General features: G+C 42.1%; 1 protein-coding gene across 27 annotated transcripts in view; it reads left to right on the forward strand.

Annotated features, from left to right (window-relative positions):
* Positions 1-26,181, forward strand: part of ADGRL3 (adhesion G protein-coupled receptor L3) — a 337,100-nt gene that overhangs the window by 180,529 nt on the left and 130,390 nt on the right. For all 27 annotated transcript variants that reach the window (XM_033172836.1, XM_033172842.1, XM_033172845.1 and 24 more), the window contains 3 exons: positions 10,015-10,317; positions 12,445-12,548; positions 20,536-20,721. In XM_033172836.1, the coding sequence (XP_033028727.1) occupies positions 10,015-10,317; positions 12,445-12,548; positions 20,536-20,721 (593 nt within the window). The remainder of the gene's footprint in view (positions 1-10,014; positions 10,318-12,444; positions 12,549-20,535; positions 20,722-26,181) is intronic.

Consider the following 26,181-nt stretch of genomic DNA (forward strand, 5'->3'; position numbering starts at 1 on the left):
AGGGATAGCTTTCCATCTGAAGGTGTCCTCTAGTTGAAGGCCCAGTTTGGTTAACACCTAGATAGCACGCTGATCATGCAGTCACATGAGTCACCTGTTCATAGTCTTTCTAAATGTGAGTGAGAAACTGGGTTTGTTTGTTTTTACTTTTTGCAAGTTTGTGTCTTCGTTTCTTTTCTTTTTCCGGTGATGCCTAACTGGCCACCCTAGAGAAGGCAACCTACTTTGTTGTTTTAAGTGTATGAAAGGGTTCTTTTTCCAGAGCCAGCCCACCCATGTGATAAGGTGAGACAACTGCATCAGACAGCAGCATCCTAATGTAGATATTTATTTCCTTCTTGTTCCTGGTGTCAATCTTCACTCCCTCCCTTCTCCTCTGGCAGTGGGATGCCATTTTGTGGTTCGCCTCTGGTACCAAAATGTCTCAGGCCAGTCCTGAGTTTCTCTGACATTCGGTTTTACACCTGAACAAATTATAAAGCTCATCTGCTAAAGTGATGGGGGAGCTGTATGCCCCTCTCCTCTGCTCTGCTTCCAGACCTCTAGAAGGAGCCTCCTTTTTTAGAACATCCAAAAAAGGAGTTCAAATAGGATACAAACCTCAGGTGAATGCCCCTTGTTCACCAGCATCTTCTTCAATGGATTTATCTTTTGTTCTTCGGCGGATTATTAAAATAATTAACTGATAATTAAATAGGAGCTCAATTCACTTGAGCTTCTTAAAACTCTTTATTCCAAGTCTCCGTCGTATAAGCAAAAAAAGGTTTTGCATCAGACTTTGGTAGTATGCCATTTCATGAACTTCTCCCCAAGGAGCCTCAGCTAATTAAACAAATGATTGCAAAATACTCAAAATATCAGTCCCGTCGGCTTACGCTTTGGGCAGCTAAACTAAGCTGCCATTATCTTTCCAAACAGAGTGTGCAGAGACATCAGCAGAAGCTGCTGTCATCTTGTGTTGTACAGATAAGAAATAAATTTAGGTGATAGGAACACAGGAAGACGTTTTATACCAGTGGTTTTCAACCAGTGTGCCGTGGCACCCTGGGGTGCCTTGAATGATGGCTGGGGGTGCCACGGGCAACACTGGCCTTTGTTCCTCTTTCCTTTCCTCCCTCCTCTGATGCCATCTTGCGTCTATCCCTCCTCAAGGCTTGCACAGTAGTTTATTGCAGCAGTCCTGGTCAGGGGGTGCTGGATTGCCAGGAGCTGAGGTAGCCTCAGAGTAAGAAAGCAAGTGGGCAAGGGAGCCCAGCCAGCCCGTCCACCAGCCCTTGCTATTGGGAACAGGCAGACAAGTCCCAGGCCCCTGCGGGGCAGTGTGAGGAAGCACCTTTCTTTGGGGCAAGGGGGGGTAGCTCACAGACCAGGGGCGGCAGCAGTAGCTGCCCAGAGGACTCCCAAGGAGAGGGGAGATGAGAGGAGACTGAAGGAAAAAGGGTGAGAGGCTCTCAGCTCTGCAGGCAGGAGGTGACATAACTGGGCTCCTGAGCTCCACCGAGGTGCCGCAGAAAGAATGTAGTTGGTCAAGGGAGCCGTGGACTCAAAAAGGTTGAAAACTTCTGCTTTATACCAATGGTCCATTTAGCTCAATATTGTCCATATTGACTGGCAATGGTTTAAGACAGTCCTATTTCCCAGCCCTGCTTGCATGTGTCCTACAACTGAGCTATGGCCATTTCATTAGCTATGCTCTCCTCCCACATGTTGTTGTTGGCATCCATCTGTCTCAAGAGACAATGGAGTGCACCTCCGGGGGCAAAGTCAAACCACTGGAGAGTCACAGCACCTGCTGTGGCTGCAGAGACTGTCAACTCGCCACTACTGCCTCCTGCATTGCTTTTGCTGCGTTAGCAGCACCAAAGTGACTTCCCTTGGGCAGTGTGTATGGAGATCCTGGGCTGCCCAGAATACAGGACCCGCCCCCCTCTTGGCCTGTCTGATGTGCGGTCCAAAGGAAAGCAGAGCAATACTTTTGGCACCAGCTTGGCTGCAGAAGTTGCTGGAAGGAGGCATACAAGACGTCATCCAACTGCCTTAGGGGCTCCAGTCTGGATTTGTGTAGGGTTTACTCCTTAGCCTTTTCTTCTCCCAAAGATGTCTCACAAGGCAGCCAGGGTTCTCTTTGCACAACAGGGCCGGAATTGGTCGCATTCTGCTCCATAAGCAACAGCTCTAAGCAATCACCAGCAAATTACTGGGAAGGCATTTTAACAGAGCCCTAATTATGTTTGTCGTTGTTGTTCCCAGTTTGCACCTAGGGAAAATTTCATCTGACATCATTCGGCTATGCAGTGCTATCATCTGCTCCTTTGAAAAGAGATGCACGATGGCAGCAAAGGCACTGGTGTTCCCCAGAAGTTTGGGGTACCATGGGATTGTTTTATACAGCTTTTACTAGAGAGGCCTTAGAAGCAGGCCATAGAGCAGTTAATATATTTGTTGGGTTTAGAAAGAATTAGACAAATTCATGGCAGATAATTCTGTCTGCCATAATCATTGTTAACTATGGTTTGTGGAGAAATGATAGGAGAGACCATTGTTTTATGCACTGCTTGTGAGGTTTCCAGAGGCAGCTAGCAGGTTGCTGTTAGAAACAAAAATTCTGAGCTTAATTGATTCTTTTTTCATCTAGTGAAGGAAAATCATTATGCACTTTACGCATTTCCAGATTCAGGGCTGTAGGAAAACCCCTTCCAAGCCTGTAAAGGAACACTCAGTGAGAGAACACAGCCTGTCCACCTGACCTCCCCTAGAAAAAAATGTCCTTAATCCTCTTTTCAGAAGCAATACCTGTTTATATCCAATCCCCTTTTCTTTTATTTCAGAGTAAGGAGTGGGGGTGGGGGCAGAGAATAAAATCATTTCTCAATAGGCCATGATTGAAGCACCATTTAAAAACATCTCATCATCTCATAACATCCCTTTGGAGACTCAGTGAGTTGCTTTTCAACAGTAAAGAGTTTTTTGCCATTTTGCTTCTAGGAAGGCTATTGCAATATTGTATTTCTCTAATAGTTAGAATTTTTTTTCCTGATCTCATCACTAATGATATAATGGGAACTTGAACCTACAATCTCCTTTTAGGTAAAACTCCTTTTAAGTAAAACATAAGTAAAATTCCCATCTCCACTAGCCCCTTTAATATTATCTGGTGTGCTCAGTTAACTACCCTAAGCCTGCTTTTTGCTTAGATTTCCTGTGTGTGAAGTCATGCCTACTGCTCAGTTGAGAACTTTCTCTGCGTACAAGAGTGCCTGCTTGAAGACTAAAACTTAACCTGGTACTCAAAAATGATTTGTAGCACCAAAGTAATGAAATTCCATATTAACTATAAGAAGCATCTTTCTCTGATCATCTGACAGATCATCTTGTGTTACTGCACAACTGTGAGCTCTGCTCCTATCTTGTATGTGCTTTAATTTAACTTAAGCTTAGAGTGACCATTAACAGAACTGATTTCAATTCAACCTAAATGGATATCTGTTTCTCCAGTCACATAAGAATGTAAAAATAGTCATCTGCTTTCCATTGGCACATTGAAATTCTGAGCATAGCTTTTGGAGATTAAGCTGCCATGTTTTGAGCCAGAAACAGAGGGCAGGTAAATGGTCTCAGGACCAAACAAAACTTGATGGTAAATAATTGATTTAATATAATTTTTTATATATTTTCAATGGTAAATAGCAGCCTCAGAGGGACCAATCAGGAGTGAGAAAGCAGCAGGCAGCAAGCAGAGTTTATCTCCCACCCCCACCACAGCCCTGACTAAAATTATAGACACAATAATTGACTACTACCATTCTTTTTGCCTTTCACATATCAGTAGAATTTGGGTCACTCAGTGAAATTGGTTGGCAGTAGACTCAGGACAGACTCAAGAAAATATATCTTCATGTAATGCAAAATTAATGTGGAATTTGCTGTCACAAGATGTGATTATGGCCACTGGGTTGGTGGCTTCAAGCAGGATTAGACACTTTGGCACTTAGATGTACTGCTGGAGTTCCTACTGCTTCAAACCTTGGCAAAGTAGCCAGACTTTTAGCAGTAATTGCACTAACTTTGCCGGACATCTTGTGTGGGTTGCAAGTGTAGAGCCAGAATGCAAACATGGGTTTTGCCGTGCTTTGAATTTGCTTGCTCTGTAGTTTTTCGCTAGCTTTCCCGCTGCAAATCTTTGTATTTTTGATGGAGATTTCTGCAGAGGACTTGCAACTTGAACTGTGCCTTCTGCAACCTACCTTGGTTGGGTTGAAATGATTGGGACTTTCTCCTAGCGTGTGACTAGATTTTAACACCAAGTGCCCTTTTGTGAAATACATGTTTGTTTGCTCAGTAAATGGTGTTTTCATAATCTCATCTACCATATTTCCAGAGTTGTGTAGGACAGTTGGGCCCATCAGAAACTGAAAGGCTGTTGGGTTGACTTCCCTGCTTTCTCTTCAGGGGGGCAAAATATGAGCCTGTTTAGCTACCACATTAACTTTTGGTACACACACAAAACTCCTTCATGCAGTCAAAACAGACATGCATTCCACTTTAGTGGATGTTTAGTGCATCTTTTCTTCCTTGAGAGACCGTTTTATCATTTACAACAAGCAGATCATTCTCAAATATCTAAATCCAAACAGTGAAAACAGCTGCAAACTCATGGTTTGAAGTAAAGCTGCAGGTGGATCTTGAAGCAGATGGGCTACCTTCATTGCCAGAATGTTGTGTCATGCAAATAAACCACTTGCAAAGACCAAAAAACAGTTGCTTTTATAGGCAAATATGTGTAATTTCTAACTCATTCTACGCCAAAGATGAAAATTTCAATCTTACTACCTGTGCTGTTAGACCAGGGTTCCCTAAACTTGGGTCTCCAGCTGTTTTTTTACTACAGTTCCTATCGTCCCTGACCACTAGTCCTGCTTGCTAGGGATGATGGGAGTTGTAGTCCAAAAACAGGTTGGGGAAACCCTGTGTTAGACTATAGGTGTTACAAATATGGAAAGACTATAGGTGTTACACATGATGGGATGGAGGGAAGAGAACACTAGATCTCCCTGTTCCAACACTGTTTCAATTGCCTCCCAACTTGTGGAAGGCAATTAACTAAAGTGGGAAACTCCTGTATTCATGATTTTCCTTTTGGACATTTTGGAACCATGGGAAATCAAAGATCCAAAATTCTCCAGCCTAGAGGAGTACAGCAGGAGCAGAAACAGTCACCTTTGAATATGCATAGGGCAATGGGAATGATACTTGTGCATGCTCTCTTCTTGAATGTTTATCTAAGCCAGCCATGGCCAAACTTGGCCCTTCAGCTGTTTTGGAACTACAATTCCCATCATCCCTGACCACTGGTCCTGTTAGCTAGGGATGATGGGAGTTGTAGTCCCAAAACAGCTGAAGGGCCAAGTTTGGCCATGCCTGATCTAAGCCCTATGATGATTGTCTAAACAGGAGTTATGTGTAAATAACCATATATATATGATACAGATAGCAACCTTAATGCACGCACGTACACGGACTAAACACATGTTGAATCTAACATGTGAACATCCCCAAGATTTAGAGATTCAGGAAGCAGCTAGTCATTCAAGGAGAATAACCATCTGGTGAGAAACCAATTATCTTTGTTAATCTGAGCTAGCAGAAACTCCAGATTAAGAGCAAAGGCTAACAATTTCATTGTGAAACCATATTTTTGGCAGCCAAAATCCTTAGTTTACTTTAGGGTTGTCAGGAAGATAGAGAGAGGGGGGAAACATTTCAGTTTTTAAAAAACTGAGTAAAGGTGTCTGTTAAAAAGGAAGGGCAAAATCTGGTTTCACGAAGTAATTGTTAGCCAATTAAACTAAAAACTTTTAAATCCTCACTATATTATTCTGAAACTCATCAAGCATTTGCTTAAGAAACGCTCCTTCAGCTGTAAAGCAACATTTGTATTTCTAATAACTCTTATTATTATTATTTATTTTATTTGTATACTACCGTTCATCCATAGATCTCGGGGTAGTTCACAACAAGCTGAAAAGATCACATAGTAAGCTTTATTCATCTAAGGTTCACAGCTGCCCTTCTGAGCTGTAACGTTCATCAAAGAAAGGGATAGAAATGTTCAGACCTGCCATGCATGATTCATTTTTAATATTGCAAATTCCAACCTGAACAGTCAGGGATTGAACCTCTGGTTTTCCCCAAGAGTGCTGATATCTCTCTCTCTCTCTCGTTCCTTGGTGCTCCGTTTTGGCACTCAGCTCCTTGGGTTGTTTAATATGTATGTTGCTTACTAGAACAAAATACCTTTAAGTGGTTTACAATATTTATTAAAAATGCTAATAAAAACAAACATTAAAAACAAGTTGCATTAAAAATGTGAATATATAAAATAAAACCAGCAATTTGGAAACAGTTTTACTTACTAAAACAGTGTGTCCAAATTACATGCCTGGATATACTTGCTACAACAAAAAAGGCACTGAAAACAACACGGTGAAGGTACCTCCCTAATACCAATGGACACAGAGTTCCAGAGCATATGTTCTCCCACACTGAAAGGTCAATTTCTTGAAAGTGCAGAGCAAACATTATGCAGTACTTGTAAAAGTGCCAATTCCACACATACTTGGAATTTTGCTTCGACTACATTGCAATGTAAAGAAAAACGTACCTCATACAAACACTATTCCCCTCACGCTACAACAGCACAACAAAGGAACCCCATACCACCAACTGACCTCACTTCCGCACACAACTACAAATTCAACAGTTAGAATATTGGTTTCTCTTTAAGCAGTTCCTAACCAAATCCACTTTGGCTGCAAGCTAGGGCACTACAGACATACAGCAGTTGGTAGAGATTTTGTGATTCTTGTGGCCAGTCACATGAGTGGTCTTGCAGCTCCTAGGATACACTTGGACTTTGCTTGGGTTGTTTATTATTCTGTGAGAAAGAGTAGAAGCCAGGAAATACAGGAATATTGTGTCCAATTCTGGGCACCACAATTTAGGAAGGGTGTTGACAAGCTAGAATATGTGCAGAGGGCAGCCAAGATGATCAAGGGTCGGGAAACCAAGACTTATGAGGAATGGTTGAAGAAGCTGGGTATGTTCTGCCTGGAGGCTAAGAGAAGATATGATAGCCATCTTCAAATATCTCAAGGGCTGTCACATGGAAGAAGGAACAAGCTTGGTTTCTCCTACTCTGGACTTGAACCAATGGCTTCAGGTTATAAGAAAGAAGATTCCTACTAAACATTAGGAAAAACTTTTTGAAAGTAAGAGCTGTTTGACAGTGGAACAGTCTCCCTCGGGAGGTGGTGGGCTCTCCTTCCTTGGAGGTTTTTTAAGCAGAGGTTGGTTATCTGTCTTGGACGCTTTAGCTGAGATTCCTGCATTGCAGGGGGTTGAACTAGTGACTCTTGGGTCCCTTCCAACTCTACAATTCTATGATTCTATGAAATGGCATGTTCAGAAGGTGGATGGAGGAGTTCCTTGTTTCCTCGGTGCCTATACAAGGAGAGTGGATTATGACCTAAACCAGCCTTTGCCAACCTGGTGATGTTGGTAGTTGTAGTCCAAAACATCTGGAGAGAGCACCAGGTTGGTGATGGCTGGCTTAAACCAATCCTGATGAAAGCTTGCAGTCTGATATACAAATGAATATAGAGTTCTGTTTCACAGCAGATTTATGTGACCACATCCTTTCTACACTTCCAATATGAATGGCAATCATTTAAATTGCAGAGAGGTTTTGCAAATGTTGTTGTAACACAAAAGCATTTCTTAAAATTACCAAGAAAGAAGAAAAGGGAAAACAAACTGCCCAACATAGCAGAGGACATGCTATCTTTTGGAGTGGCACAGGCACATTTTTAGGAGACTGGGAATATAACTAAATTTTATGTGACAGCCAATTTTCTGTGCACAATCCCCAATGCGCATATATATTTTTTCACTTTGAAATATTGAATCAGCATGTTGGTCATTTGATTAGGTTGGTACTTTTGGTTGCTGAGTTTATCTTTGAATATATATCCCATTGTAGGAAGGAATGGTAAGAAATTGAATCAGAGCGTTCTGCTGAGAATCTTAGAAATGCCTTCGATAAAAACCATTTAGCTACATCAAAATCACAAAATAATTTTCTGAAACAGAAGTTATATAAGTAACATTTTACTTAAGTCTTTAAATTGTTTTTAAAAGCCCACCTGCAGCTTGTTTTAATAAATGTATATTTACTATTTTGTCATGCTTAGTTATATCAATGATTTAACTTTAGATCTAAACCATTAATATAGCAAAGCATGGTAAAATTGTGATAATATTGTAAGGATAATGAAATGTCCCATGTAGTATCCAGAACTGCCCAGGCTGCTTTACCCTGAATTTAACCGTTTGCTTTTGACCTGGCTGACAGATTTGTATTCTGTACTATACAGAATGTCAAATAAGTTTGCTCAGGTTGGCATTTAATCATAGTTGCAGCCAGAGTGAAAAACCATTTATATGTAAATGAATCAGATGCCTTGTTCTTTTCTAACTAACCAATTAAGCTGGTTTTAAATCACATAAATGAGTAAGTGAAATTTAAAGCACGTGCGGTTAGTATGATCATGTATCGCGGTCTTCATAAAATTGATTTTTGAGTTATGCTTCAAGCAATTTTTTTCTTAAATGAAACTAATCTACTATCCTGCACAGATTTTGTACATTCCTTAAGGCTCTGATAATCATTTTATGGTGGTTGTAGTAGGGGCTCACTCATTCCCACTGTATTGCTCCCTAGATTGGCATATTGATCAATGTAGTAGAATTCCATTGATCTAAACCCAACAACCCCCCTTGTCTAAATCAGGATACCTTATATAAAGTGGCAACAGATGCCTGTCCAACTTCGTATTTAAAATCTATAGGGAAGATGATGGCAACACTGCCCTGAGAACATCTTCCAGGGATGATCTGACAAGACAGTGAGTCTCAACAGCAGGGAAAGCTTCCTTTCATGGCAGAGATGGAGAACCTGCAGCCCTCCAACTGCCATCAGCCTCAGTCAACATGGCAAATTGTCAGGGATGATGTGAGTTGTAGTCCGGGAACATTTGGAGGACTACAGATTCCCTCCGTTGCCATAAACACTGCAGGATTTTCCACCCTAAAGTGTGGGTTGTGGGCCTCCAAGTGCAAAATGAAGTGGTGCATGCCAGTAGATGGTGTCTGCTGAAGTTCGTACCCATGAAATAAGGAACATGACGCTGGCTTCTCTTCAGATCCCCTTGGAAGTTCTGCTTGTTGCTTATGATAAGGAACAGGCCATTTGTACTGACTGGAAGGTCCCTAGGATTTGCTACAAGGCATGGAGGAGGTGGCAAGAAAGGGGGCACAAATGTCATTTGAGTGGTTCTGTCCTTCGCAAGTGTGCTGTAGGGGAAGTATTCTGTGACTGGCTGCAGTGAGAGTACTCCAGCATTCAGTGAAGCTCTGCCAAGACAAGCAGGGCTGGGCAATATCTGGTTTTTATCATTGCGATATATCACCAGCTAAACATCACGTTATACCAATAGATCACAATATCTGAAATAAGGATGGGGCAATGTAGAAGCATTGGCTGGCTTCTCGTTTTTCCCCACAACATGATTTTTGCCAGCACCTGCTCTTGTGATTCACTGCTCCCTGCATGAGGCAGGGGAGAGCTGAGTTACAAGAGCTGCAGGAATCAAGAGAAGCATTGGCTGGCTTCACAGTTTCCCCCACAATTTTTGCATAGTGCACACAAACACACAATTTGCAGTATATTGCCAGGTCAAAAAATATGAAACCGATATCGCAATATGGAGTTCAAACTAGTTTTAGTTTTGGACAATATATCACCCGGCCTTAGACATAGGCCAGTTCATACCCCCTGGGCCTACTTCACATGTTGCACATAGTCTCCATATAGAAGCACTTTTAACAAGAGGTTGTTAGATTCCTAAGAAGATGTCATTCCCTCCCTCTTAACTTGTTCTTGCTTTTTGTTGGCAGCATCAACGGCTGGAGCGACAGGTTTGGGTGGGACTACCACAAGCACCACCCCCCGACTAACTACCAGCAGCACTGCACGGACCACCACTGCGGCGGCTTTGGGCAGAAGGAACAAGAGCACAACGACACCTTCCCCGGGTTTGGACGCCCCGAACGAAATGACTACACACCTGCCGCCTGCAGCTTCCCAGCTGCCTGCAATAGGGGCAGAGAGCTGCGAGACTGTGGAAGCCCGTGAGATCACATGGTTTAAGACCCGACAAGGACAAGTGGCCAAGCAGCCGTGCCCGAGGGGCACCGTAGGTGAGCTCATAAAACAAAGTTACTTCTCTGCCATGTTAAGCCATCCGTACAAGTTTTGCTGAATGTGGTTTTCTTTAATCAGTGTCCTGCTCATCCTTTGCATGTGTTCCTTGGCTGTCCCGCAAAATGTTGTTGAGAATGTGGTATTAGAAATGGCAACAGGGGCAGAACGGTCCATTGTATACTACTGGAAGAAAAACATCTGTCCTTCGCAGAGTGGATGGTTTTATACAGTATGAGACTCGGTTCCAATTGGGAGGATCACATGTCTGAGAATCACTTTAATAGAAAGTGATTTATTTATTAACAACGATTGTATGCTGCCCCGTAGCATAACGTGAAGTTCTCACAGCAACATATAATAACGATGGGTTCCTTCTGATGGACAGTTCAGGCTCCCCTTTCCCTTCCCTTTCTCCTTCACGTGACAACTTCAGTGTGCCAATCCTGGTTGCTTCAACTGCAGTTCCCTGTTTCATCCAATGTAGAATGGTAGCTTAAAATCAATTTCCCAACCATCTATTCCCACAAAAGGATGAATGAGGGCTATTCAGTCACAAAAAATGTTCTCCCTCTCCTCAACCCAGTTATTTTCCTTTTTTGGCAAGCTTGAGGAAGAATATTTCAGTTTTTGCAGACACTTATTTTTCCATACAGTGGTGCCCTGCTAGACGAAATTAATTCGTTCTACGAGTGTCTTCGTAGAGCGAATTTTTCATCTAGCGAAGCGGAAATGCAGCGCGGAGGTTTTCGCGCCGTAAAATATTTTTTTTCGTCTTGCGAGACAGCCCCATTGACTTTTTCGTCTTGCGGGGCTGCCTTCCGCTAGCGAATGCCATTCGTCTAGCGAGTTTTTCATCTAGCGAGGCATTTGTCTAGCGGGGCACCACTGTATCTGAATCTCTGAAGAACCCTGATTGCTTTGGCGGCCCCTACCTCATTTTGGGGTGATTCAGAGAGATCCCACTTCTGCTCAAACAAGCCCCAAAACTCTGTGAAGTGGACTATTTTGCGGGGATTCTTTGCTGGAGCCTCCCACGTGCAGGATGAGGTCAACTGCACACGGATTCCAGTTGCTGGGGATCTGCGGCCAGCGCCTCACGTGCGTCCTTGCACGGGCGCCGGCCAAGCCTGCGAACGGGACGGCCGGTAATTCCGGAGCTTGACTCACACCGCACCGTTGTCCGCCAGGCTGAATCTGAAGGGTGCGTGAGTAGTCCGGATGAAAAAGTGCCTCGTAGATGTACCTGCAAGCACTTGCAACCTCCTAAGTTGTTTCCTTAAGTAATGTACCCAAATAAAAGGTGGCCAAAACTACGCCCAAGCAAGAGCACTATTAAGCTACAAAAAATTAAATTAAGACGAAATAAAGACAGACAACCATTGTTTCTTTTGACGGCTTTGGCTAACCCGCATGGGCTTCTACTTTTCTCTATGCCTCGACTGTTCTAAGACTATCTAAGCTAGCTGACTCTGAACCGCCAATTCTTCCGCAAGCTTAGGCTAACTAAATCTTTACCGCCAATTCTTCCGCAAGACTAACCTCTCTACCTCCTGCACGCGCTTCCAACCCAACCAACCCATTCCCCAAAACCCCGTCTATCTATTTCTGAATCATCCAAGCCCTAACTCTGACTATCTGCCCAAAACGGGGAGCCGCAGCCTTTTATTGACAACGAACAGGCAACGTCATGATCAATACTTTTACCAATCAAAACGCTGTTGCTGCCCTTGAAAAGGGCGGGAAGCAGATTAACTGTCCATTAACAAGTTTAAACCTTTGGAGCCAAAAAGTCTAAGCGGAGGGATCTCAGTGGCAAGACGCCTACTGAGCCCTGCTTTCACTTTTACTTTTACTTGGAAGTATACATTAAATAGTGCACATAATTGACATTAACCTGATACAAGTAATTGCGGGTGCAAAGGCACCCACGGAGTGTATTCCCACACTATTTCAGTTCAGGATTTGGGCAAATTCACTGCACAGACTACTTCGTGCATTAGAAGACTTCTACCACCCAGAAATTAATCTTTACCTTGGAAAAAAGATTCTTTTGAAACAACTGACGGATCAGTACTTCGCGGGGCAGGTAAAATGTATGGTGTCTCATATCTTTGTCATTATAGGTGTTTCAACGTTCCTGTGCCTTGCTCCTGGTGGGATCTGGGATCCTCAAGGGCCAGACCTTAGCAACTGCTCTTCACTTTGGGTCAACCATATCACGCAGAAGGTAATGTTTTGCTTTTATCTGGCATGCCCTTGTGTTCATATCTTATGCTCCCAATCCTGCTGTGTTGTATTTATATAACAATATGGTTCTGCTGCGACTGAACCAAAAACCATAGCATTGCCTTGCATCTGCCGGATCTAAAGTAAATGCATGAAATTAGAAGACTTGGCAATAGAAAGGGGAGAAGTGAGCATATGATGTCAGACTGATGGGAAAAAAGAGAGGATAAATTGCAGTACATACATACATACAATACATATGCAAGGTGCTAGTCAAGAAGTAGGTTTCAGAATAGGGGAAGGGAGTCTTCAAAATATTAGAATTTTTTTACATCTTCTCAAGAAGACCCTATTAGAATTGATGCCTTATTGTGTACATCAATGGTAGGATAATTGATCCAGCCGGGGGGGGGGGGGCTGGATCTAGAAGTAGCCAGTTCACCTGTGGGCCACCCAACTGTCAATCACCTGAGTTCACATGACATCAGGAAGCAGATCTGGTGCCGCCCGTGGCACAGGGTGCTGCGCCAGCCTCAGACAGCGGAAATGCAAGTGGTGATGCTCTGCCCCTCCAACGTTTCCACTTCCAAGAGGGAGGCATTTCAGCACATGGTGTTATCGGTATTCCCAGTCAATATTTATCATTTGTTTACTACATGAATACTTTTAACTTTGTGCGTCTTTATTTAAGGCATTTACGTTAGTAAGGTATTTGAATTTTTATGTAGTTTTAAGGTGCTTTTTATTCATCTTTGGAAGCTATCTGAGCTAAAAGGAAATAATTTCCAAAGCGGTTTAAAATTAAGAGAGTCAGACTAATATAAAAATCGCTTTTAAATAAGTAACAATGAACAAACAAAAATAAACTTTTAATTGATTGTGCACTTTCTTTTTTAAAAAGAAGAAACTGTTGGATCTAAGCTATATTTTATAATACTTGGTTGTGTTCTCTCTTACTATATAAAATGATTTACCTTGCTCTTCTATATCAAGGTCATATCACTTCCTGAATATAAGAAATGGTACCCCCCCCCCCATTTCTAAAATTCTTTCAGCTGCTTTTCAAACAAGTATGGAATCGCTTTCCTTGTAATACGCGATCACAGTATACTCACTTTCTAAATGAGTAATGGTCAGTAGAAAAAAACAAGAAATGTTGTATGGTGTAACATTTTTTTTCCTAGAAAAAGGTGCTGGAACTCACCATGAACGCCTCCCTTGTTCTCTTTTAATGGCAATGGCGCTCACCTGAGAGATGCCAGAACAGAGTTCCAGAGAGTTCCAGCTGGGGGGAAAAGCCTTGGCACACATTTATTATGGCATAAGCGTTCATGGACTAGAGTTCGCTTCTTCAGATTTGTGGAGTGTTAACTTCAGATGGCAGGTGCATATGTATAGCAGTGGAGGCAAGTGGCTGCAAAATGCAAAAAGTTCACAATCATCCTAGATTTACTATGCTAATTAACACCTACCTAGCAAATCGTAGGATGTTTGTGAAAAAGTTCTTTTTTAGTGTGCTGTTGGACACAAGATGTGAAATGGGGGGGGGGGGTGTGCAGTTGGAAAGCTGCTAATGTACAGTTTGAAAAATGGGGAGATGAGACACGTTTAGGTGTATGCGTTTATTAAACACTTAAATGACAGGCAGTGTCAGGGACTGCATTACACAAATCATATGTGAGTATAATATGCTCAGTTTCCATCATTAAAACAAACTTCTCAAACCATATTAAAAAATGCCTTCTTTTTAGCCAAAACCGCATCTTCTGTACCTTTGTTATTGGACAGATAATGCTTCATTGCATCCTTTAAAATTCCATATTTTTTTTTTTTTACTTTTTTTTGGCCTGGTTGTTACTGAGCTAAAACAGATTCATAACTGACTGTCACTGTATAATCGATAAGAACTAGTGACTAGAAATCACCACTGATACAGGGTGTTAGCAAGGAGCAAAGCATGCTTTGTGTTCAGATTTTTCTTTTCTTTTAATTAGTGTGGTATGTCTGATGGGGATTTGTGCAGTCTGAAGACCTGCTTTGAAAAAACCTGGATTGTGATCTCCAGTTACCGATGTTGTGAATGGCCACTGTGCTTACTTTGCATACACTTAGTCTTTAATTCAATTTATTTTTCGTGCTGCACTATGTACAGTATTCCTAATTAATGGCTTCTCCAGGCCTATCGGGGATTCTTCCCAATCCAAGAAAGGGCATACCAATAGCTCTGTGGACATTTTCTGCCAGTGAGTCTCCAACACAAAGGGTGCGAGCTGACAAAGCTATATGATCACTTGGGAGAGAAGCATTTATTCGGTCAGAGGCTCTTTGAAATTTCTACCGCAGTGCATCAGACTGCCAAAGTAGTATGCTGCATTTCAAGCTGAAAACTGATGCCTTTTCAGCAGTCCAAATGGCAAAATGCACTTCATATCTCTTGTTCAGAATCCTGATTCAAGGGTATCAGATTAGTAGGGGGTCACATAATTTCCTATAAATCCTAATGCATTACACTCCAGATCTATTTGAATTATTAAAGTTTTTGGACTCTAGGTTGGCTTTTCATGAACAATACCCTTTAATATTTGAATGAAAAGGTTTTAGCTTTGCCCCATCTTCATATCCAATAACTTCCATTTCGACTGTCTTACTCATACATTCATTATGACCCAATTGAGAAGATGATAAATCACTGGAAATTGAGGCTAAGTCCGTATGCTATTTGTGATAGGCTCAAATAATATTTAATCTCCCTCCCATGCCAAGTATATGGTAGGGGCAGGAGTTATTACCTTCTAGGATTTTTTTTAAAAAAATATTGCTTTAAACCTCTTCCTATTTGGCATGAATTTAGATGTGATGGAGATTGAGGGGAGTGTATGTCGATAGCACTATTTTGACATACTTTCAAAAAAAGCACCAGTGCTTTTTTATTTCCTGTTTCCACACCTCTCGGTCTCAATCAGAATAGGGTTTGGTTTGGTTTTGCATTCCCTTTCTCTCTTTCCCTTGAATTGTGGAGCTATGAGGGATCTGTGATGAGCTCAGTGTCAGCCCAGGTGCAGCAGCGGAGCCAATCTGACGTTCCTGCCGCTGCACTGACCCTCCCTTGCCACACGGCTTTCCCATGTAAGTGGCAGCCATGCTCGGTGTCAGGAAGTCAGGTGCACGACTCCTGCCTCAACTACCTTGCCACCCATGGTTGATACACCTTCCTACACTTAGAAAACTAGGATATGGGGGAGAACAGACGACCAATCAAAATCCATAGCAAGGTCAAGAGATAAAGAGCCTAACCTAAGGGGGGGGGAGAGAACTGACCGAGCAGGGAGAAAAGGAAAATGTCCTCTGCCGTGGGCAGTTTAAATAGCCCGCGCCACGCCCCCGGATTGGACAGCCTTGGGTTGACGCCAAGGACCAACCAATGGCACAGGGGCTATCCCGCCCATGCGCATGGGGAGGGCTTGTTCCCAGCCCACAACGTCATCTCCCCGGCGACGGGAAATGGCTTTGGCATAGCTCAAGACACATTTTTAGCCCTTCTTAATGAATTGTCAAATTAAAACAAGAGCTTTGTAGTTTTTGTGAAGCTGCACGACACTGCGTCTAACAGTCAGTCCCTTGCATATGAATTTTAGTGGTGGCTGACGTAACGCATGGTTTCATAAATTAGGAATGGAGGGGTAAGCAATCAACAAATAACTGCTTAGAATATATTAGTTCAGGGATGGAAAGTTCAGCATTATGTGATCTAATTTGTTTTTACTGGAACTCCAAAATATACCAAATGGAGCAACAGCCAAAATGGTGGCAGAAAGGGTGGAGCCATACACTGGGTTGACTTGTATTTATGTTTACAAATCTGAGTCATTGGTTTCTTTTAAGTAGTCCATGTTCAGCCTGAACAGAACATGATCTGAGTGTTTTATTTTGTCCTGGGACAGTAGCTGGGGTCTGTCGGTTATTTTCTTCATCAAATTTGTGGTGGGGTGGGGTGGAATGCACATTCCAATAAATAAGGTAGTTCTCATAGTGAAGTCTGCTGGTTATCATATAAATCCTCTTAAAAACAGACTGGACTCCAAAATTAGAGCATGGTATTTCAGTAGTAGGTGTAGTGGTTTTGACTTTGTCTTGGAAATATTGACCTAGTTTGAGAGTGTTGACTATACCAAGAAGGCAATGGAGTTAATCAGTGGTCTTAGCACTGGGATGGCATTTACATAAGAAGATAAAAATTGGTTTTCTCTGGGCATGGCTTTGTCTCATGTTGTGTGATTATCTGCCAGAAAAACTTTATTTCATCTTGGCAAAAAAAAAAAAAAAAGCATTTTTCCTTGTTTAGCTCGAGACTGGATTCATGGATTTGATTCAAGTTGATGGCCAACATCTGGTCTTGATCTTCCACTGATGTGCCATGTATTAAGGTTTCATCAATGAATCCTTTTAGAACTCTTAAGAAGTACTTTCTTTGAAAGGATTTGGATGTACTTGTGATCCCAAAGGGCAGTGCTGAGAAACTCCCAAATGTTGTGATAAATGTTGTCACTTTAGTTTGTCAGTGATATGTTTGTCAGGGCTTATTGAGTCATCCAGTTTGAAAATGACGCTTTTAGGTGTTTGAAGTACATATTTTCCCATTAAGCTTTAAAAAATCTACTCAAATGTGTTTTCCTATTGTGGCAGCTACACAGTTGTAGAGATTACTCAGGGTCCAACCTTCTGTCGCATACGTGGTGAATACAAACTGCTCATCTTTCTAGCTAGTTTCTGTGGTAAAGCATCCAAAACAATCAGGAATACCCCATGGGCTATATAAAATGATTTCTGCCTATTGCTGATCTAGTGGGTTCTGAAGTCCTGTGCAGGTCTTCTCTGAAATAACTGTGGTGGAATCTACACAACATACTAAAAAATGCTGTGAAAATGGTTTTTGTAAAAAAACGTTTCGAAAAATATGTTGAATTTTGCATAGCTCACTGTTGCCACCTAGTGTCACATTTGTACATTGCACTTTGTAACACATTTAAAACATTTTATTTGCAGCTGTGTACATGAGTCCTGTGATATCAGCTCCTGCATCTATTTCAAAACATGAACATTTGTTTCACAAATAATTAAGAATAGTCTCCAGGGAAAGTCACTGTTTCACAAAACAGATGTCCTAAAAAAGAAATCTGGTGTTTAGAGCTGTGGTTACTTACCCCTACCGCCCCCCAATAACCCCACATAAAAAGGGTTTAAAACAATTTTTAAAAATTAAAACACACACACACATTAAAAAGCAGTTTAAAAGAATGTAAACAGTATTCTCTGCTGGGCAGCAGCAGTCTTTTTGTAGTCTGTGAGACCCTGCCCTAGGCCTGGTGGAGAGACACAGGAGCAGGACCCTCAGACTCTCAGCAGATTTCAGTCTGAGGTCCTCTGATACAGATATCAACCCCCATAAGGTGGTTCTAAGCACTAATGCTCAAAACCATCCTTTCAGTTTTGTAATTGCGCATCAGGCTAGTACCGAGAGAAGAAAAATAAAGAAGAACTGTCCCTATATTGTGCCTCAATCTACTGTGAAGTTTCACTGCTAGTGCTGATTTGTGAATCACAACAGGCGTCCTTCTTTAATCAAAGGCATCCTCCTTTAATAGAGAAATTAAACAGCAGTTCCTGCCTGTTGATCATCTTCAGTCTTGGCAATGAGAAAGAACAAACACAAAAGGCATCATCCAAAAAGATAAAAATACATTCTCAAAATGACTAAAGAGGGAGGGTATTTATGCCTAAAGAGGTAATAAGGCTTCAATTCTATATATACTTACCTGGTAGTACCGTATTTTTCGCTCCATAAGACACACTTTTTCCCTCCTAAAAAGTAAGGGGAAATATCTGTGCATCTTATGGAGCAAATGGTGGTCCCTGGAGCCGAATTGCCCAGGGGCCAAAAGCAGATCGTGCTTTTTTTTTTTACAAAGAGAAAAGGGGGTGTTGAAAGGACCCCGCTCAGCAGCTGATCAGCAAGAGATCGGGAGAGAGATAGGAGTCCCTGGCTCCTTTCAGCCCTGCCCCCTTGCCAAGGCCTCCATTGTTGAATGTGCTGCAGAGGGAGGTTGTTTGTTTCCCCAGCGACATGTGACTGGCTGATTAGATTATCTGTCTGGAAACTGTAGAAAGGGCTCCCTTTCCTTAAGAAGCTTTAGAAATGTGAGTTGAACCCCATAAAAATGGGGCTTTTCCTCTTTGCTTTTTCCCCTTTGCAAAAAAAGCTGCAAAACTTTGAGCTAATCCTCAAAAAAACAGGACTTTTCCCTTTGCAAAAAGCTGCACATATTTGAGCTGATCCTAAAAAACAGGGCTTTTCCCTTTGCAAAAAAAAGGCTGCACAAATTTGAGCTGATCCTTAAAAAACATAGAGGAGGGAAACCTGAAAAAAAAAAATCTTGTTCCCTCCTCTAAAAACGAGGTGCACCCTATGGTCCGGTGCGCCCTATGGAGCGAAAAATACGGTAAATCTCCCAGAATTAAATGGGACTTACTTCTGAATAGACATGTATAGGATTTTGCTGTAATGGAGGCTGAGTAAGGTATGTTGTTGTAGTTGTAGGTTAATTCATGATAATCCGAAGAAAAGCAGCTAACTGAGATGAGGATGACATCTTTGGGTATAGCTTGTAGAAGATTTAGAATTTTTCAGAATTGATTTTATAATTCAAGACATTGAAATAGAGCAGCGCTTTCCAAACTTGGCTCTCCAAGTGTTGTCAGACTACAACTCCCATCATCCCTGACTACTTGTTTTGCTAGCTAGGGGTGATGGGAGTTGTAGTTGTTGTAAGAAATTAACGTCACTCACACACACACACACACACACACACACATATAATAAATGTTCATAAATGTACCAAGCAAACAAGGCCATATGTCTGAAGCAGCAGGCCTGACACCATTTTTTTGACTCCCAGCTGACCAAGTGTTTTCTCTGCAAGGAGGGAGGAGGTGAGCAGCCCTCTGCCTGAGTGCCAGATGATGGGCCATTTCCCTCACAACGGACGGCCATTAGCCGCGCATTAGCCCTACCAGCCAGGGCAGGAAACCTTTTGTTTTGCAGAAATGTGTGTCTGGGAGGGGTCAAGGAGAGATGGCACAGGTGTGAGAATTCTCAGGTTACCTCCTCTGACCCTCCCAATTTGTGATGTAGGTCTGATGTATCTGAGGGGGGTTGGGCTGCACCTCTTCTGTGATTTATGGATGATGCTTCTGGAGGGGGGGGGGTTGAAATGTGTTTTTAAGGACAGGCAGCCTTTTGTTTGGGGTCCTTCCCAGCTCACCTGTGTGTGAGGAAGGTACCTTGTTGCAACAGAACAATAAAGATCAAGCTTACTAGCTGCTTTGCTTCTAATTATTCTCTGGTTGCCCTCTGTTTTTTACTCCTACCGACTGAGAACCTGCAAAGGACTTTACAAGGGCTCTTGTGTACCCCATAAGGGAATAAGGGCAGATTTTTCTTACAACAGATGCTGAGCTAGGCAGGGGCTTCGGTTAACCATTCCTGCAGCGAAAAAAACACACACACAAGTGGAGGACCAAGTTTTGGAAAGCACTGATACAGAGCATTAATGAAGAACATTTGCATATACAACTAAAGCCTGTTATGACGCTTTGTTACATAAATACAACTGAGCTGTGAATCAGGAATTCCTTGGTTTCAATCTTGTTTCTGTCCTGAACTCACTAGGTGGCCTTAAGCCTCTAAGCACACAAACATGAATGTGCCAAATGGGGGGCGGGTAATAATACTGACTGACTTTACAGGGCTGTTGTAAAGATTACAACCAGATAATGTATGTGAAGCACTTCAAACACATGAAAGCTCTAGGCAAATGTTGCTGTTGTGAAGCTGTCAGGATCCCAAACCTCCCTGATATGAGAGCGCAAACTCGGTTTTTAGCCGAGCCAGTGAAATTTCTTGACACTTTCTCACATTCTTTGAACCGTAGTTGAAATCGGGAGAGACAGCTGCCAACGTTGCTAGAGAACTTGCCGAGCAAACGAAAAGCCACCTGAACGCCGGAGACATCAGCTACTCAGTTCGCGCCATGGATCAGTTGGTGGGTTTGTTGGACGTGCAGCTCCGAAACTTGACACCTGGTGGAAAAGACAGTGCTGCGCGTAGCTTAAACAAGGTAAGTAGTAACAGCCAGGGCGAAGCCACCGCAGTCTTTGTCTTTCTCTTTCTCTTCTGCTTTTTGCTGTGAGAAGTCCTCTTGCATCTGTCACGGGAGCTGTGGACCTTGGCGCTCTGCTAACTTAACAGATCATCTTTAGACTCCCTGCGAAATATTTGTTTATTCCAAGAACAATTCGGGCTTCAGATAACATTAAAATGCAGGGCCAGCGTGAGACAGCTCTTTGTAGCTTTGTCCCAGTGGATAGTAGGAGCGGATAGCAGAATAATACCTCCCTGGCGATGTATATACTAGAGTAACTTGAGAGAGCCGTGCTGGCAGTGCTCCCAGAACTATAGTGGCAGTCTGGGTAACTCCCGCACCAATAGGCATTGCTGGAGGAGATAAAAATCAAACATATAGGGAATAGGCAGTTGCAGCCTGCCTTTCCCCATCCATTTCCCCTCTTCCAGATCATTTTTCGTAAGAATTTTCCTGTTGAGAATTCTGAAGGCTCTGATAACAATATGCAGAGGGAGCTGAAGGCGACTGAAATCTCAACTTATTTTCCCTAAATTTTGGGACTGGGAAGAGCAAGGGAAATTAACAGTAGTGAAGGAGAGAAGAGGAAAGAACAACAGATAGAGGGGGAAACAGCCAGGACTTACGTCTTCCCCATATATGCAGTTCTGTTGACCTCAATGTTCTTTATCTGTTGATGGTGAACAGGGCCAGCCCACTTGATAGGGAAAGTGAAGCAATTGCCTCAGACAGCATTCTTTCGGGCCCTGATTGCTTCTCCTATTCCTTTGGGAAACTAGGTGGAATATAGTTTTTAAAAACTAATTAATCATAATGAGTTATGGGTTGTCAGCTCGTAAAGGAGTGATAAAAGATAAAGTGATAAAAGAAAGGTCACAAATGAAATTGATCAAAAGCACTCCTGGCTGTGTCCGCCACAGGTTGAAAAAATGTAATAAAAAGAAGAAGAGCTAATCTCCAGGCCACCCAAGATCTGCTTTGATCACCATAATCTTTTCTGGATTGCTTTAGTTTGCTTTTCTTAATTTTCTTTAGCCACCCTAACTTGGAACAATTAAGAACCAACACTATTGTTCTCTTGGATAAGTGGGAAAGGGTAGAGTTGTTGGGGACATAGTGTAATGCCTCTTCCATACACAATATGGAATAGCAATGGAGGGAAAGACTCACTAGTGTGGCTTCCTTTGAGAGTGACCCACGAGGTTGCAGTGAAAGTTTAACCACAGTGGTTGATCTCCAGTGTCACAAAAATAGATTTCCATTCCATCCATGGGTTTTCCCTTCCTCCCCGCTGCAGGCCCTTTATGCACACCCAAAATCTGATCTGGAGGGTTGTGGGACTTTCCGGACCACTTTTTATTGGAGGGAGGAGTGCAGGTGTGGGGCAGCAATGGAAATGAGAAGAAGGGAAAGTCTTATTGTGCAAGTGGAAATTCGTTGCCCAGTCAGACAAGCAGTTGGATTTATTTATTTATTTATTTATTTAATAAAATGTATTTTAAAAAATCTATGTACATAAAATATTATCCCATTTACCTTTTTTGAAAAAAATATAGATTTGAACTTACTACTGCATAGACATGTGCTACCAATAAATTACCGGTAAGGTAAAGGTAAAGGGACCCTTGACCCCTGACCATTAGGTCCAGTCGCGAATGACTCTGGGGTTGTGGCACTCATCTCGCTTTACTGGCCAAGGGAGCCGGCGTACAGCTTCCGGGTCATGTGGCCAGCATGACTAAGCCACTTCTGGAGAACCAGAGCAGCGCACGGAAACGCCGTTTACCTTCCTGCTGGAGTGGTACCTATTTATCTACTTGCACTTTGACGTGCTTTCAAACTGCTAGGTTGGCAGGAGCTGGGACTGAGAAATGGGAGCTCACACTTTCGTGGGGATTCAAATTGCCGACCTTCTGATCGGCAAGCCCTAGGCTCTGTGGCTTAGACCACAGCGCCACCCATGTCCCACCAATAAATTAGATGGATCATTTCAAAATATTTTATCATTTAAAAAGATTACTCGGGGATTAGGTTTTCCATTTACCTTTGATACAAAAAAATAAGGGTGACGGGTCCCATTTTAGAATGGTTTGTTTTATTTATTGTATTTATCTGCTGCTTTCCATTCAAGTGAGTCCCAAAGCACTTTGCAAAGTAAAAGCAATAACAAAAGAGACATTCCCTCTTCTATTTTATTCGGGAGGGAATCTCTTCATTCTGTTGCAGAATTATAGTTGTGTCATTATAATTCTGAAGAAAAAATACTTTTTTCCTTATCCGTTTGCCAGTTTTGTATATCTAATTAATTGCTGATAACTTAATTGTAATTAATAATCATTTGTCAATTAAAATGCAATTGATTCATTGACTGGGATGAGGTCTAAACACATAGCATGGAAATAGGAAACCAGTGGCTCTCCTAATGTTGTTGGAATCCAGTGTTTGTAGGGACAATGGTTACTCACCCCTGTCGCTGCAGAGGTTGAATATCAAGGTGGAATAGCAGACTTTATCACTTCATACGGCAAGTGGAGGATACCATTTTTAATGACCCTGTGTTTTATATTTGCACATGAGGGAGAAAGGTTATAGCCCAGCCCTTTTCTTGCTAATGTGCTTTTTCTGTTTGCAGTGAGCTTTTTCATGTAGGGAAACATTTAAAAACATGACACATACACACACCCATTGTATTCTGAAATGGTACAGTCCATACTGTTACCTTATTCTGCTTCTTTTGTAGTTCAGTCCTAAGACGTTTAATTGGGTGTCAGTCCTTGGCGAAGTCATTGTGGGTCAGGTTCTCCCATGGCCAATGGTTTGTGCCACTGCTTTAACAGTACCCAATAACCTATTGCCTCAAAAGTTCTGGAGAGGTACAGTTTCTCTTGTTGATCTACATACGAAGATTGTCTAATAAGACCACTAAAACAGTTTTGTTCTCAGAGCCTAAGCAAAAGCCAAGCTAAAAAAAGATTAAGAATGTTTTTATCATCTAGGTATGCCTGGAGTTGCTAAGCAACCCTATGCTCAATTATGTTGCTTGGAAACGAGAGCTCAGATACTGGACCGTGATTTACTGGGTTATCAACACTCAAAGATCCCCTGGGGAACGAATGGATAACAGCCTCCTTAAGAGGCATAGACAGCTTCCCTGTCATCATTTACAATGTTATAGAGCACCTAAATTAATAATAATTGTGAACGGCATGATAACTGGAAAGCAGCCTCTCCTTACAAATTTTTATTAGCCAGGAAAGGCAGAGATGAGCATGTGGTTTGAGACATTTCCCCTGTTAATACGTGAGGAGGAAACAATCCATGGCAAGATGACATGATTATGCTTGCAGCTTGGACATCATTACAACCATGGTCTCCTCATCACACTGAATGCAAAGATTTTGCAGTTATGTCTGGACCTGACTCAGACACAGCAATGTCTGTCTGAATGTACATATCTCACGGAGCCATCATTGTGAGAGACTTCAGCACCAACTCCAATGTCATCTCAGCCAGTGATTCTTATTAGACAGAAACGTAGCCTGTAGAAACCACTGACTACCCCTGATGCCCAGCATCACAAAGACACTTCAAAGCTGGTGGAGTTCAATAGGCAAAGATTAAACCTTTGTGGATAATGTGACTCCACGACCACATCTGGCCACTGATGAGTGAAAAGCAACACAGTTCCATCATCACCCTAGTACCACCCAAAAGCACAGCAGTATTCCCTCCTTACCTATCGTATTTGCAGCCAAATATACAGGGCCGGGCCACCCATGAGGTGAGCTGAAGCAGCTACCTCAGGTGGCAGAATCTTGCAGGGTGGTGCCCCCACAGTTCACTATCTCACAAAACTTCTGTAAGATCTTGTCAGAAGAACCAGTTGACTGACCTCAGTAAGCAGGGCTTGGTGGTGGGGAGAGTGGCAGCAGCTTCTCGTTTCACCTCAGACAGCGAGACATGAAGAGAACATGGCAGCTGTACTTACTGCTGCCTGGTAAAGTGTCTCATTAGACAGCTTTTTATGAGCAATTTTAAAATCCAGGTGACTCTAAGAAGTCCTGCTATAGTGGCCCCATGTTAAGGGTGAGTCAGCTGAATCACATTCCTCCATTATAACGAGAATTTGAGGTGGGAGAGTAGGTCCTACTGAATATAGTTTGAAAATGGTGCCGTGGACTACTTTGAAGCTTGCCAGTGTATTATATATAAGTTTGAGGGTGGAGGAATAGCTTATTTGAGTAGGCTAAATGTTTGACAAGGCACTCTGGCACAAAACAATTTGAAGGGAACACCTTCCTCCTATTCAGACCTGCTCAGTCACTAAAGTAATCTTCTTAGGTCCTCTTGGTTGTGGCCACACTCTGCAGAAACTCAACATTCAGTGACCTGGCAGAGGGCTATTTTTTCTTGTGGAACCCATTCTTTGGAATAATCTTTTCCCCAAAGAAAAGGGGCTTACGTTGATGGTGAGGCAGTTTCAGCGTATGCTGAAAATGTACCTGTTTAGTGGGGCCTTTACTGGCTCTTGATGCCAGCCATTTGGTATATCATTTTAAGTAAAATATTGTATTGGCTATTTATGCTATCTTGTTTTATTTTAATGAGATTTTTTTTAAAAAAAAACCCACCTCCATATGTTTTCAAAATAGATAGATATAGGTAGGTAGGTAGGTAGGTAGGTAGGTAGGTAGATATCCAAGTAGAAATACACAGTACTTAGAAACATTATATACATGTTGGGCTGAAAGTCAAGTGGTTAAACTCAGCACAGAAAATGCCCCCCTGCAAAAAAAATAAAAATAAAAATGCTCTGTTGGAATGATTCGCCATGACATAGTCGGCCACCATATTTTTTTTCACATGGCTCACAGAATGCTGCTGCGTCAAAGATGGAGAACTTGTGGCCTTCCAGATGTTGTTGGACATTAACTCCCAGCATGGAGTTGATGTCCATTCGCTATGCTGGCAGAGGCTGATAGGAGGGTCACATGTTCCTCACCTCTGCATTGCTGAAATGAGCCACCAAATTTGCTGGCTCTAAATTGGGAACCTAGTTTTGGTTCAGCACCATTGATCAGGTAAGTTTCAAGCTGCTGTCTGGTTCAAGGAATAACTGTCATACTTGCTTCTTCCAGACAGGTTGGAAGATTATCAGGGATTAACATTAATTTATAACAGACACTGTGGGGATGCTATTTTTATTTTTAAACAGTTGGAATAAAACTGCAGAAAAACCACCTGAACCTGTAGCCTTTTTTACACATCATTGAATTCTCTGCCCTCTCTCATTAGCTTTCAACTATTAACACCTTTTAAAATTACTTTATTCTCTCTTGTTTAAGAAATGTAATTGTGGAAAGCTTTTTATATTAATTTTCACATTCTTATAACATTGCTTATAATTTAACAACAAACTCATTATATTCCTTTATT

This window comes from Lacerta agilis, chromosome 16, assembly GCF_009819535.1.
Source record: "Lacerta agilis isolate rLacAgi1 chromosome 16, rLacAgi1.pri, whole genome shotgun sequence".
In the NCBI taxonomy this organism is placed as follows: Eukaryota; Metazoa; Chordata; class Lepidosauria; order Squamata; family Lacertidae; genus Lacerta; species Lacerta agilis.